The sequence below is a fragment of the Fringilla coelebs genome, assembly GCF_963513975.1.
Source record: "Fringilla coelebs genome assembly, chromosome: 1".
Classification (NCBI taxonomy): Eukaryota; Metazoa; Chordata; class Aves; order Passeriformes; family Fringillidae; genus Fringilla; species Fringilla coelebs.
Window position 1 is genome coordinate 32,948,314 of NC_140028.1, and position 13,821 is coordinate 32,962,134.

Consider the following 13,821-nt stretch of genomic DNA (forward strand, 5'->3'; position numbering starts at 1 on the left):
ACTCTTGCATCTTCTGTGCTGCCATTGTTAATACAGCTGAAGAAATACTGTGCTTCTGATAGGGATTCTCATAGATACGTGACCTGCTTGAGAGACCTGCAAATAGTGTTACAACTGAGGTATGTGATACTGTGTTGCTTTCAGGACAACCTAGAGAGCGGAAGAAACAGCAGAACTTGAGACTGCAGAATGGGCTGTGTATCTGCATTCCTCCATTTCCTGAAGGAAATGCTTCAAAATATGGCTGATAGGAGTAGTGGCCAGTTATCATCCCTGCTTTTCTGAAAAAGGAAATAAAAAAGCAAGTGTCTTAGTTCTTGTCCTGTCTGTTTCAGCTCAGAGTTCTAGAAATTATCTCTGCAACTTCTCTCATTGGTGTTAAAACTGAAGCATGGAGCTGTGAGAGACACTTAAGCCACAAAAATTAGCATATTTTTAGGTACCATGCTAAACACTAGAATGCTGACTTACAGTCTTTTACAGAATAAACTAGCTACTTGTACTTCGGCACCTCATCAGGTTTGCAAGGTACTAATTATAGGTGATCCTCAAGAGAATAGCCAGTTTAATTGGGTTCTAGGTTGTTTGTCTTCATTACCCAACCTGTGTGTGTGGCTCTGTGCAATTTATTGTTAAGTAGCAAATTAGATCCATGCATCTACACTGAGTTTTATCACAGAAAACAATTAAAAATTTAAGTACTGGATACTGGATTGTTTTAAATGGATAGAATTTCAATTTTTCAAACATTGCTGTGCAGCAGGGTCATTCTGCACGACAATTTATTGGTCATAATTACCTCTCCTGCAAATCTAGTTACTGTGAATTGACAATTTTCACTTGTGCTGCTTTAATCACTTGGATGTTTTCTGCCTTTAAATGTATGTTGTCTGTCATAGAGTGCATTCTTTTATTTACCTAGTCTGCCTAGTTCAGGTTGTCATGTAAAAACAGGATATTAGTTACAAGTGAAATACATTACAGGATTATGGAGGTAAGCCCTTCAATGCTTAAGAAATACCAGTTTAAAAACCTGTGAAAGATCATTCTGCATCCAGTTTCTCTTATGCCTCAGAAACCTGTCTGCCATTTTGCAGATAAATTAAGCTCTCTAATTTCAGTTTCCTATATGATGGTGTTGCTTGTCATCAGTGAGGAGGTGGGTGTGTGTGTACATGTTTACATATTTTTATGCATACATATATAGCTTAAGAAACTGCTGGGTATTATAGTTATGAGTGGTAGAGATTTATAGTTTTATTGCATAAAAAAAGTTGGAAAAGGAGTTCAGGAGTATAATACTGATATGAAGGTTTCACTTTTACTCTCATTCTGTTCGTCCTGAAACAATTATATGTTTTGACAAAAACTTGATGTAAGAGCAGGAATTGCCAAAATTGCTTTTCTAGCCTTTTTTTGACTGTGATAGTATCTTTTAATAGAGGATTTCAGGTTCTAAATGCTTTTCTTCCATATTCTTCATGTCAAATAAAAAAAATTTTATTTGAAGTAATGTTTTAAAAACATTTCCTATTTGGTAAACTTTGGTATACTTTGTTTTCACAAGTCCTTTATCTATAGTTAATAGATAAAGTTAATTTTATTCTTCATACTGGAACCTGAATGAGTTGTCCAGAATTTTATTTCTGTTATATCCAAGTTTATAGAAATTCTCATGTGTGACTCTTGTTGTGCTTCTTGGGGTATAACATTGTGGCTTATAAAGTCATTAAAATCCAGTGGTTTGGCTAGACAGCTGTATTCCTTAGGATGTGGAAGACTGAGGCTGCAAGATTTTGCAGTCTTTACGTTGTTACCTTTGCACTTTTTATGCTGTATAAATATTAATAGAAAATCCCCTATATTTAACCATTTATTTAACTCCATCTTCACTAGCTATTTAGGCTTCCATTGATTATTTTATATTTCACTTAATAGTTTCCAAAATGAAATTAACCCAACGTGGTGAAGTGTCTTGCTTTCTATAAGTGAAAATGGCAGACCTGGTTCTTAAATAAGATTATATTGTTTCCCCAAACCAATACAGTTTTATATGAAACAGGGACTATAAATTAGTTATTTTTGTTCTTTTTTTTTAGGTCATGTTTACTGGAGACAATATCCCTGTTCATCCTCATGTTTATAGCAATGGTCATATCTGTTTATCCATTCTAACGGAAGACTGGTCTCCAGCCCTCTCAGTGCAATCTGTTTGTCTTAGCATTATTAGCATGCTTTCCAGCTGCAAAGAAAAGGTATGGGCTTTTTTAGCACTGTTGAAGTAGAATAAGTAAAAGTTAGTAATTTTCTACTTTGCAAAGTAAAATTTGCATTTCTCAAATTCCGAAATAGGCAAAACTACTGTATCTACGTTTCTACTACTGAGAAAGTACTAAACTAGAACTGCAAAATAAACAGTGCAGTAAGTACTTTGCCACTGTTTTCATGGTAACCTGCTTATATATCATTACTGGAAAAGAGCAGTGGATGGAACCCTTCCAGTTGTACTAACTGCGAAGTTCAATCATGCTTTAGGACAATTCTTTGTAAAATTATCTTTCCTCTAAAGGCAGTGTGGGATGATTAGTAAAACGTCTTTAGTGCAGATGTTTCTAACTTTGCATCTGTACTATTTCAGTGAACTTGGTGATTTTCATTTCAGGGAAGTAAATGGTGCTAAGCCGCTTTTTTGGCACTAATACCTTAGAGACCTTTTTGTAAAGAGATTGCCCTTTCACTTTTGACCATTTCTTTCGCAGAGGGCTGTCTGTGGAATTTAGATGTGGTCAGAGCTTGTCCATATGTGCTGTCCAAGCATGCCTATTTATTTTGCATCCCAATCAGTCCTAGTCATATATGTAGTAAAAAAACCACCCCAAAACAGCTTTGTATTGTATTCTATCCTATGTCTTTTGTAAATGATGACACTTATGAAGAAAACAAAAAAATATATAATAATGATCAGCTATAGATACTTAAATTCATTTTTTCACCCACTCTAAACTGAGCCTTAGAATGGGAATTGGATGTAATGCATCAGAATTAGATTCCAGGCTGCAAAGGAATTTAATTTTGGGGGGTTTTTTGAACAACAGCTGTTTCTTGTGAGTTAGTTTTTTTTGTTTGTTGGTTGTTTTTTTATTTTTTTTCTTTTTTTTCTCCCCTATTTATCACCAAACTGTATGATATTTTTTACTATTTAATTTTCTTGGAGTATCTCAAGTAAGAATTTGTCACCTGGATCGTTGAGAGATTTTTCTTCACCAAAAAGGTCTAGTCCTGCCTGTTACCTCATTTTCACTGCATTCACATGGTAATCTTTCATAATCTTATTAAAAAGCGCATGTATTACAATATGAGGATTGTTTGATTATTTGTAGGTCTTTTCTTCTGTTGCAGAGGCGACCTCCAGATAACTCATTTTATGTAAGAACTTGTAACAAGAATCCAAAGAAAACAAAATGGTGGTATCATGGTAAGTATCTAACTAGGACCAGAAATTTTTAACTTGTTTTTAGGCTGAAGACAATTAAGTTGCAGGAAAGTAGGATAAATGTGTTCAAAGCATTAAACTATTTTTTTTCAACTGAAAATGTTCTTTAAATCCTGTTTCTGAGATACTCTGCTGTGATTTTTTTTTCTATATCACATTTGAATAATTCTGGTGGAAATTTAAACATGTTTTAAATTGTAGGGTTGACTTTGAATAAAAGTTCTTGTAAAGTGTATCAATCCATTACAAGTACAAAGTTTGGGATTGGGGAAAGTCCATGATGAAACTAGGTTTTGCTTTAAACATTTTTTGTTATTGTCATTAACACTTTAAAAACTTTTATGTTGTTGAAAAGATACCTATGTATTTGCAAACAGCTATATTTTGATAGATTTCCACTCTCAATCAGAATTTCCAGTATGGGACAGTTGACTGACTTTAAAGGCTCCTAAAAACTAATACTCAATAGTATAGTAATAAGATCCACCATGGATGCGATAAAGAAGAAAAAAATGTATTAAAACTTCTAGTGTCTGCAGTGCTAGTGTTGTGTTGGGGTTTTTTTTCCTTTGGTTTTGGTTTGGGGTCTGCTTTGCTTTTGCGCTTTTTTCTTTTGTTTCTATGTGTTCTGTGTCTTGCTTTATACTTTGTGGTTTCTTTCTTCTGCCTCAGCATTTGTCATCCTCCACCCAGAGCTGCAGTTGGCTGTATGTGCTTGTCTTATCCACTCCGTTGGTGAGGAAAGAGAGAAGAAGGGGATAGAGATGGGCCATTCTTTGTTTCTCTCCTCTTGTTAGCAATGCTTTCCTTGCTTTCCCTAGGAAGATTCTGTACAAATGTTAGTCATTGGAAGCACGAGTACTTTGGGAAGGGATATGTCAGAGAAGGTAATGCTCTATGCTAGTGTAGTGCAGAACAGTTGATTCCATCACTGCGAGGCGAGTGAGGGTTCCACCATAAGACATCCTCTAGTTTTCATGGCCTCCTCACTTCAGCATAGGTTCTGTCTCTGATGTGAAAATTAAAGCAAGTATTTTGAGGCAGTGAGAGTTCCTAACTGGAGAGGCAAATTCCAAAGTCTTCACCCTTAAAATTCTTAAGATTCTTAAAAGCCCATGCATGGCCTAAGAAAAACTTGATAGTTTCATAATCCTTGCTGAGACCCATGGGATTTTGACATATGGTAATGTAACATAATGAAACTTTGTTTCTCATAATACAGCAATTGTAACCCCAAAACAAGGTGGTCTCAGGTACATTAAGAGAATTGCTGTATGCCATGAGATTAAGGTATATATAAGGAATTTGGGACTATCATGTGGTTGTTTTTAAAGTTAACTCCAAGAATAATAATCATATTGCATGCAAGGATAGATTTTTCATCCTCACCAGATTATTCAGCAGTCACTTTCTTTTCTCTCTCTGTTTTCATGCTCTTGTAATGTGTTTGGTGCTTCTCCATTTCTAGTTTTTGTTCCTCTTAAATGGCAGTTTTGGGAGAGTTTTTGTTAACTTGCTATTTTCACTTGCTAATTATTTTTAAAGAGAAAGAGGTAAAGTTCCATTTATTGGCTTTATCTTGTGATTAAATTGTGATTAAAATGTTCTGTTTGCTTTTAATTTGTACCAGTCTCATTTTGATTTAGAATAGAAATCTGTAAAAGCAGAACAGTCTGCAGATATTACTTTTATTTCTTAATAATGAAATTTGATTTGTGTTAAACAAGGAAAACACAAACTTAGTATGAAAAGAAATCTGAGTTACTGATTCTGAAGGTTGCTGTATTACTATGGCTCAAAACCACAGCTTACAGTTCACTGAATGATTATTTTAGTTACTGTGAAGTAATTATGCAGTGTTTGTTTTCTGGAAGTCAGAAAATCTCACCCCTCCTCAAATTCAGAGCAACCTAAAATCCAACCTGAGCAAGAGGAAGAAAGTCAGTTAATTTAAATAGCTCATACTGTCTTGATTAAAAATTCATTGGGCTCCACATCACCTTGAATTCTTACATGAAAAAATAAAATATTCCTGATGTCCACAAGAGAAAAATTTCATAAATGATTAGAGTGTTTTCTCTTCCATTTTGGTGTGTGTCATTTGCTTCTTTTCTCATTTAATTTTGTTTCTCCTATGTGGACATAGAACAAGGCTGCCAATGCATGATCCTTAGATTGTCAGTGTTTTCTAAACAGGTTTAAAGAAATGGTATGTTACAGTAAAATGGGAAGTGTGAAAAGAGGATTCTGTCATGTTTATTTTCTGCTCATGCTTCAGCTGAAGTGTCATATATCTAATCTTGTGGTTGAACCACGTTTGGCTGGATAAGTGAGGGAAGAAAAAACAATCCCACCCAGGAAAGAAAACCAGCTGTCCAAGGTGTACTGTTGTGAGAAATTAAATGCCAGTGCTAATACCACAACCTGTGGAGGGAGATGCAGAGTGATTCTGCCACTTCTGCTGTCTGCTGCCCATTGGACTGGTTTAGCTTTAATGTGACATAGTAGCTCTGTGTTTTGAAGAGTTAGGAAGAAGTCTGTCAAAGGTATAAAAACATGCATTTGAAGGAATTTTTTTTTTCCAGTATATGCCTGGAATTTATTTACCTGGGAGCAAAATAGTCCCTGGTTGGGAGCTGATATAAAGAAAACCCAGATAAGCACAGAGTGATGAAGTGGCACTTAGAGACATATTCTGACATGTAAATATGTGTCTGAATTCATCTTAATACAGAGTTTTTAATCTGTCATATCATCCCTCTGCCCCCACCCAGCACATCATCTTATTCCTCGAGCAGAGTTATGGAGCTCTATTTACTACAAAATAATGTTCCACAAGCCCTGTTTTAAAGCTCCTGATCTTTGATAACTGAAAATATTTCTAGATTGTCTACCCTACCCAATGTCTGTTTCAACTGTAGATTGACTTTCTTGCTGAATTTCCATCTGAGAGTTGCTCATGTTGTCTAAAGACAGAGGAGGATCTTCCAGATACAGTTTACTTGGGCATCCAGAATGAAATCTGTTTCACTAAGCTGTTGACTTCCTTTGTTGTTTTCAGGAGGTGGATTTTTTTTTTTGTGAGGGGAGGGTGTGGTGTGGAGGAAGGGAAAGGTAATGGTGTTTTTTTTCAACCAGCACTTCCTTGCTTCTTTTGGGTTTTGAGGTTGGTTTGGTTTTGTTTTTTTCTTGAGTAGAAAGTGTTTTCTCTGATATTTGGTCTAAAATTTTAGTGTACCATTTAAATGTCCCTTCTCTCTCTCTTTTGCATCCTTGTCCAGTTTTTTTTTATGTGTGCAGTAGCCTACTGAAAAATTCAAGAGTGTTTTTATAAGTAATAGCTTTGATATAATATTTTCCCATGAGAATGTAGAATGTTTATGAGGCTACATTTTTAAGGTGTGGGAGGTTACAAGTAAGTCCTTTAAAAGTAAGCAGACAGTAACCTTGTTTTCTGTTAACAACTCAATATTTACTGCTAGCAGGTGCAAATATACCGCAGGTTGATGTGTGAAGGAGATTGTTTAAAAGGGAGAGCATTAGTATGGAGCATAATGCAGAAAAGATAGGAATAGAATGTGCATTTTTACAGTATGTTCTGTCTAATCACAGTATTTAAAATATAGTGTAATTTACTTCCAGGTTTAAGATTTTAGGATGATAGTAGTAGCCTATTCTTTTTGCATAAATCTGTCAGCTATTGTTTTCTGTTGAGTCTTGACAAATAAATTTTTATATATATATATACACAGACACATATACACATATAAAGGATTGAGAATGCATCAGAAGCAGCCCACTCCTGCTGAGTCTTATCCCTATATATTCCTTCTAAAAGGATGTCTTAATTAGATAACTGTTGTGGATCTGCTGTACTTCAAGGGTGCAAAATGTTAAGCATATTTGATTTTTCATTTTCCTGGCAAGTGGTTTTCTAAATATCAAGCATGGAAATGACTGTCATTTTTATGGAGTATTTGCTAATACTAATGTCTTTGGGGGTGTATGTGTATTTTGGAAGTTTAATTTTTGATATTCTCTTTTCTCCCCGAGTTGTTATTGAACAAAATCACAGAATTATTCAATCAGGGTATTACCTCTGCATGTTACTGTCTGTGCTAGGAATTGTTTCTGCCTATAGCACCTTGCTAATTTGGAATTAGAATGTTTATATGTTTTCCATAAATGCTCTTCTTTTATTTTAAAGATGACACATGTTGATGCCACCATTTTGTGATCCTCGTAGCAGAAGATAGTCCTACTGAGAAAATGAGCACTTTGATCATTCAGTCTTTGAACTTTAACCTTTGACTGGAAGTGACCTATAGGCAATGAAGACTACTTCCTTTGACTGCATTTTTACTAGTGTGCATTCTGGGCGCATGTTGATCGCTGGTTCAGTCCATGCAACTGACATGCTTTTATTAGTCATACAGTATTAATGCAGGTGTCCAGAAATGTCAGAATAATTCCATTATTTTTATTTTAAGCTTTTGGAAGAATTCCAGGTCTTCATATATTGTGCAATAACACTGAGCTCCTTGGCGGTTTTGGTGCATCCATTGCCGGCAATGGACATTGTACCAGGGAAAGGTTTTGCTCCTGCCACAAAAAAGATTGACACATGACTGAGCTTATGAAAGTTTTGAATATATTTGGAATATAAACAAGGGATTGACAATTACCTGAAATCCAGCCCATTCTTTTATATTTGGATTCTATGCACTGTGACCACAAAACTAGCAGCATGAGTTAACATGCCTACCTGAAGGACTGTAATAAGATCATTACATATTTATTAAATCGTTTATCTGCTGTCAAATTGTTTTGACATGGGCGGTTTTTCAAGTGACATTGGCAGAGAGGTACAATGTTATCCCTATGGTGAAATAAAACTACTTTTTGTATATAGTTATTCATATCTCTGAAGCAAAGGTATGAGTAATTTAGGGTATGAGTGATTTAAACAAGAATTTATTTTGGAGATAGAGGATGGCAGTGATATAACTGAACTTGCTGCAGTCCGTAATTGGGCTTGTAATTTGTACTTTAGAGCTTTTTCCAAATAGATTGCACACTGTTATTTCCTGCTAGCCATCAGCATGAGCCCTACTGCCTACACCAATATTTCATTTATTTATGTGTTCGAAAGCAATCCATATAACATTTTTTTGTTTGCATTCACCGTTTCTTTTGTGTTGTATGTCATGTTTGAATGTTACAAAACAATATTTTGATTGAAAAGCTTTGTCAGAAGATATTTTCATGTAAATTATTTCTTTATCTTGTAAGCATCATCTTGTCTTTTAATCCTGTATTATAAAAAGAAAAAAAATACATTTTTGACAGAGGCTTAAAGTTTTCACAAAAAAGTGTGGACCTTCTTATTTAAGTTTAGACTAAAGTATATTTTCTTAACTTGTTTGTCCCACGTAGCCATGCCAATTTTTCCAGGCTTTTCTTCACCAAAAATAGGGGGAAAAGCCTAAAATCAGACATTTTTCTGTGGAGCAACATTTACTGAAATGACAGTTGTTCTCAGCACTCAGTAATATTTTGATACTGCAATTAGGTTGTCTTTTTAGGAAGCACTTTTATAAACTAAATACCTTTACACATATGCAAAATTTCTATAATTTTTTTTACTGTTGCCTTATTGTTGCACTCAAAAAAAAAATTCAAGCAATTAATGCATGAATGTCTAAATCAAGTAATAGCTTGATGTAAAAACAAAACAAAAAAATCCCTAAACCAAATCCAAAATGACTTACTACAATAAAAAACCAGAAAATTGGCTGAAAAGACTGATTTTTTTTTTTAATCTGCTGTATGATAACGGATGTTTTATAGCCTTGTACATACTTCTCTGTTACCTATTGTTTAAAACACTTTAAAAACAGTATAGATGCTTAACTCAGGGGGGATAGAGTTTAGATGGATTTGCTTCAGAGAAGTATTTTGTATAGCATCAGAACTGTAGATACTGGCAGTGAAGTGAAGCTACAATATACTTCAGGAACTGCTTTTTTTTCTTTCCTACTGTACTGAAAATATCTCTTGGCCTTTAAAACTCAATGGTAAAATCTAGCTTTGGATATAAATTTGATGTGTGTATATATTTTCACAATGAGCCTTGGAAACATTGAATTAATTTTCTTTTAAGAGCCAAAAAAAAAGTTGTTTTAAACAAAAGAAATACTTGTGCTCTAAACTTTTTGTTTAGCAAAATTTTCTTGTTGTGAGATCATCAAACTGGTTAGTTTTGGAAATGGTTCATATGAACGAGCAGTAATCTGATACTTAATCTGCATAGTCTTGTTCACTGCTCTGTATGAATTGAAACAGTTGAGAAATTCATGTATGACTGGTTCATATAGTAGATCCTATCAAAATAGTCCACAGGAAAGAGACCTTAATGTGACCAGGTAATGTCTGAAGAAATGGCTTAAGTACATCTCAAATTCAGTTACCTTTTCATATGGTGGTTTGGGAAACAACAATACATGGTCTCAGAGAAGCTTCATGACATACCATATGTATTTTGTTGAAGATGGGTGTTGTACTACAAAGCATTATGCATTTTATTGACCTGTGCTGTCACATGGACTATAGTGAAGTTAAATAACCAAATTTATGCTGCTCTTTAATAAACCCCCACCCCCTATAGTATATCTTTATTTAGATCAAGAAAATGCAAGGTAGATTAGAGAAGAATGTACCTCAGGTCTTATAGTTTACAGTAGAAATGCCTCATTGGTTCTCTTGTAGATCTGTGGGTAAGTTCACCTATATAGAGAGGGCCATGACAAAGCTTATATACCACTCAAGCCCTCAAGATAATGCAACTATTCTGACAATGCTACGATGTCCTGAAAAGGGGCTTGAATTAGATGGAAGTGGTCCATCCTTTCCCAAGGGTGACCCTGTGTATGTAACTTTCTTTCACTTGGAATTTCTCACATGGACTAGTTACAGAATTGGCTTGAAACTATCTTGCTTTTATTTTGTGTCGATATTCATGTTGTTGAACCCTTTGTTTTGTGTTTAGTGTCTTTATACTATAACACAATAAATTCTTGTTTTAAAATAGATTACTACCCTTGAATGGAAATACGTGTGGACCTTTTCATGGTGCAGTGCAGAAGCACAGTTCCTAACATTCAGCCACTCTTTAAGAAAAAGCTGCCAGTGATTCTGAAATGTTGTGATGCATCTCAGGGGAGGAATTTGTATAACAGCAAGGTGTTTCCTCATCCTCCAGAGGTTATCTGTTGTAACAGCTGGAAGAAACAGTTAATTAAAAAAAAAAAATCACTAAGATGCTTTCATTTGAAATGCTTTCATTTCTCACAGATGAGCATATAGTTCTCTTTTTTTCTTTTTTTTTTTTTGCCATTTGACAAGCACTTAAAATACTTGATGAGAAGTTTCAGATGCAGGATTCTTGTTTGCCTGCAGTGGTGGGAAGAGAGTTTCTATTATTTTGTCAGCATCATTCAGAACTGTTTAATCAAATCTCTGCCTCGTACCAATAACTGCTTTCAGTTTTGTGCATTTTTTTTCAAAAGATTGTGTCTTCTGCTTTGTAAAAGGCAAGGCACTGCATACCTAAAACATGTATTTTTATGAAAAATTAAGTTTTTAAAATTCATATATTTTCTATAGTCAAGTTTATTCTAAATGTTTGGTTTTTTTTAATTTGCAACTTTTTTTTGAAAGTCTGACAAAAACCCAAGATGTGAACTGTATTTAAAGGTATGCTTTAAAGAGACCATACAATTTCCAGGTCACTAATTAATGATGTTTTAAAAAGAGAGGGGGAAAAAAAACCCCTAATTAAACCCTAACTAAATTAAAAGATTTGCAAAAATGCAGCTATCGAGTTTGAAGGTTTGGAGGAAATCAATACAGTTTTTGCCTCCTCTGATAGAGCAGTTGAGCATTATGTTGTGTTTGTATGCTCACAAATCCTGATCATTCTAAAGAACAGGATTGTATGAATTTTCTTTTAAAACCAGTTACTTTTAATCCATATCACCCAGTCCAGTTTGGATTTACACAGTGGTACCTGAATAGTTTGGAATTGATTTGAATAAGGGGAATTAAGCTGTCTTAGTGATATTCCATCTTCAGCTGCAGTCACACAGCAGCATGGGAAGAGAGACTTTGGATTTGGTTAATGTGCCAGGTACTTGTTGGCTTTTGTTTCTAAGACTAATAATAAATTTCCAGACCTCCTGGCTTTAAAGTACCTTTATAAACTTGGAAGAGTAGAAATATCATGAGCCACCTTTTACTAGAAAATACAATTTTCTAGTAAAAGGTGGCTCATGATACTTAGAAATACAAATTTGAACGTACTTAGTCTCTGGTTTTATTTCATTTTACTGATATAGCAGTGCAGGAAAATCTATTCACTCTTCATTTCTTTTTCTTGCAGATTTTATGTACTTTTTAAAATAGTGTTAAAGAAATTTTGATCAGCTAATTCAATGTAGCAAATTCTCTCTGCAGCTACTTAAAGTGATTTTTTTTTAAAATTACAAAGTAAGAGTATTTCAGTAACATTGAAGTTCCAAAGTAATGAATGAAACCTATATGGCAAAACCATATAGATTTCATTCAGATAATTATTTTGTATTTAAAAACCAAAAATTAAATGCAAATTCAATTGACTGTGCAGTGTATGTAAGTCTAGAGATTGGATTTATAAGCCTGTGTCCATAGTCTCTAATATAATACTTCATAGGAGCTTTAATATGTGAGTCAGTGGTAGTAGGTTAGATTGTATTTAATTCCCTCTACTTTGCATACATGCTATGTGTAGTGTAACTTTGTCTTTCCAAGCGACATTTTACTCTTGACCTCTTGAAGGAGGGGCTTACAAGATACAGTTCTGAATAGCAGTCCAGTGAGGAGCTGAAAACCATAATGTTGGCCTCAAAGAAAGATGTTACAATCTGAATTCCTGTAACGCTTACCACAGTTCTTCCCTCATGCTGGCCTGGTTTTTGTTATTTAAAATCTCCATGGTAAGACCTTAAAACTTTTGTCCTGACTTGAGCAATTGGGGAACCTGTTTTCTTCAAGCCCTTTGAAGTGCTTCGTGCCAAGTAGGTCAGGGTTAAGTCTGTTCAGATGAACATTCTGGGCCCTTTCTCTTCCCAGGAGTACAATATTATCTGGATGCTGCTAATGCAGTTCTCCAGGGCATTTAATCCCTAAAGATAAAATCAAGCATGGTTTCTGCTATTACCAGAGAAAGAGGAATTTGTACTCCTTCCTTTCCAGTCTAATGGTTTACATTCCTACCTTGCATCTAACTTTATTCTCGAGTCTGCACTGAGATGATTTAACATGGTAAACCAGTAGGAAACCAACTTGAAAAAGTGAAAATCTATCTTCTCAATTAGCAGATTAGATCATTAGTTGCTGCATAAGCAGTAGTTTCAGAGCTAGTGCAAAAAATTGAAAGCTTTGTGTAGCTGGGCTTTGGAAGGTGGGGGCTAAAACAGGATTTGTATCTTTAGAATTTTCTGCATAATAAAATATTATGTAAAATATTGGCAACCTTGTGTTATGCAGAAGCTGAGTAATGTGTTATGAAAAGCCTGGGAGCTGGAGGTCTGAACTGCCTATAACAGTCTATGGGAGAGAACTCTCCTATATTTTTTAACTCTGTTTTCCAATAAAAAAAATCTGAAGTTGTTCCAAAACATTCAAACCATCTGTTACCTCTCCATTTAGATGCCTTGAATTTTTAGTGCTCAGGAACTGGGTGGCTTTTTGTGTTTTGGTGGGTGGTTTATTGTTGTTGTTTTGTTTATTTTGTTTGGTTTTGGGTTTTTAAAATGTAGCAAGTCTGTAGTCATTGTTCTGTGAGGATATTTTTAGTTAACTTTTTATCAGATCACTGTTGTCAAACCTTAATCATATATAGTTGTTTATAGTATTAAATATAGTTGTATCCATAACAAGTATAGTTATGGATGTGGGTGACTGTTTAAAAAATGCCAGTTATTTTCCAGAAAAAAGGCACTAATGTTACAAATAAAATATTCTTGAGATTAGATAAAAAGCCAGGTGTATTTACACTCATCTAACACAGAAAACACTTGTCTCAGAGGTCTCATTTGTCTATTGTATACTTCAAGAATGGGACTCTTGTACTCTGGTAGGAGGTTTTCAAGACAAAACCACACAGGTTGCCACTTCATCCCTTTCTCTGAAGGTCTTGTTCAAGGAATGGATGAAACCTGGTGGTTTTTATCTGTATTTATTTGTGCTGGGTCAGTGAAGAGTGTGTGACAGCTGCTACTCTGACTGGT

The 13,821-nt window shown here is 34.7% G+C and overlaps 1 protein-coding gene across 2 annotated transcripts in view; it reads left to right on the forward strand.

Annotated features, from left to right (window-relative positions):
• The window catches only part of UBE2W (ubiquitin conjugating enzyme E2 W), a 32,359-nt gene extending 21,569 nt beyond the window's left edge, over nt 1–10,790 (forward strand). Inside the window, exons 4-6 of one of the 2 annotated variants that reach the window (XM_084216900.1) lie at nt 2,100–2,255; nt 3,400–3,475; nt 7,701–10,790. In XM_084216900.1, the coding sequence (XP_084073026.1) occupies nt 2,100–2,255; nt 3,400–3,475; nt 7,701–7,714 (246 nt within the window). In that variant the 3' untranslated portion in view covers nt 7,715–10,790. Of the gene's footprint in view, nt 1–2,099; nt 2,256–3,399; nt 3,476–4,165; nt 6,258–7,700 lie in introns of those variants that run through there. The other variant, XM_084216899.1, reaches the window with a different exon arrangement.
• The last annotated feature ends 3,031 nt before the right edge of the window (nt 10,791–13,821 follow it).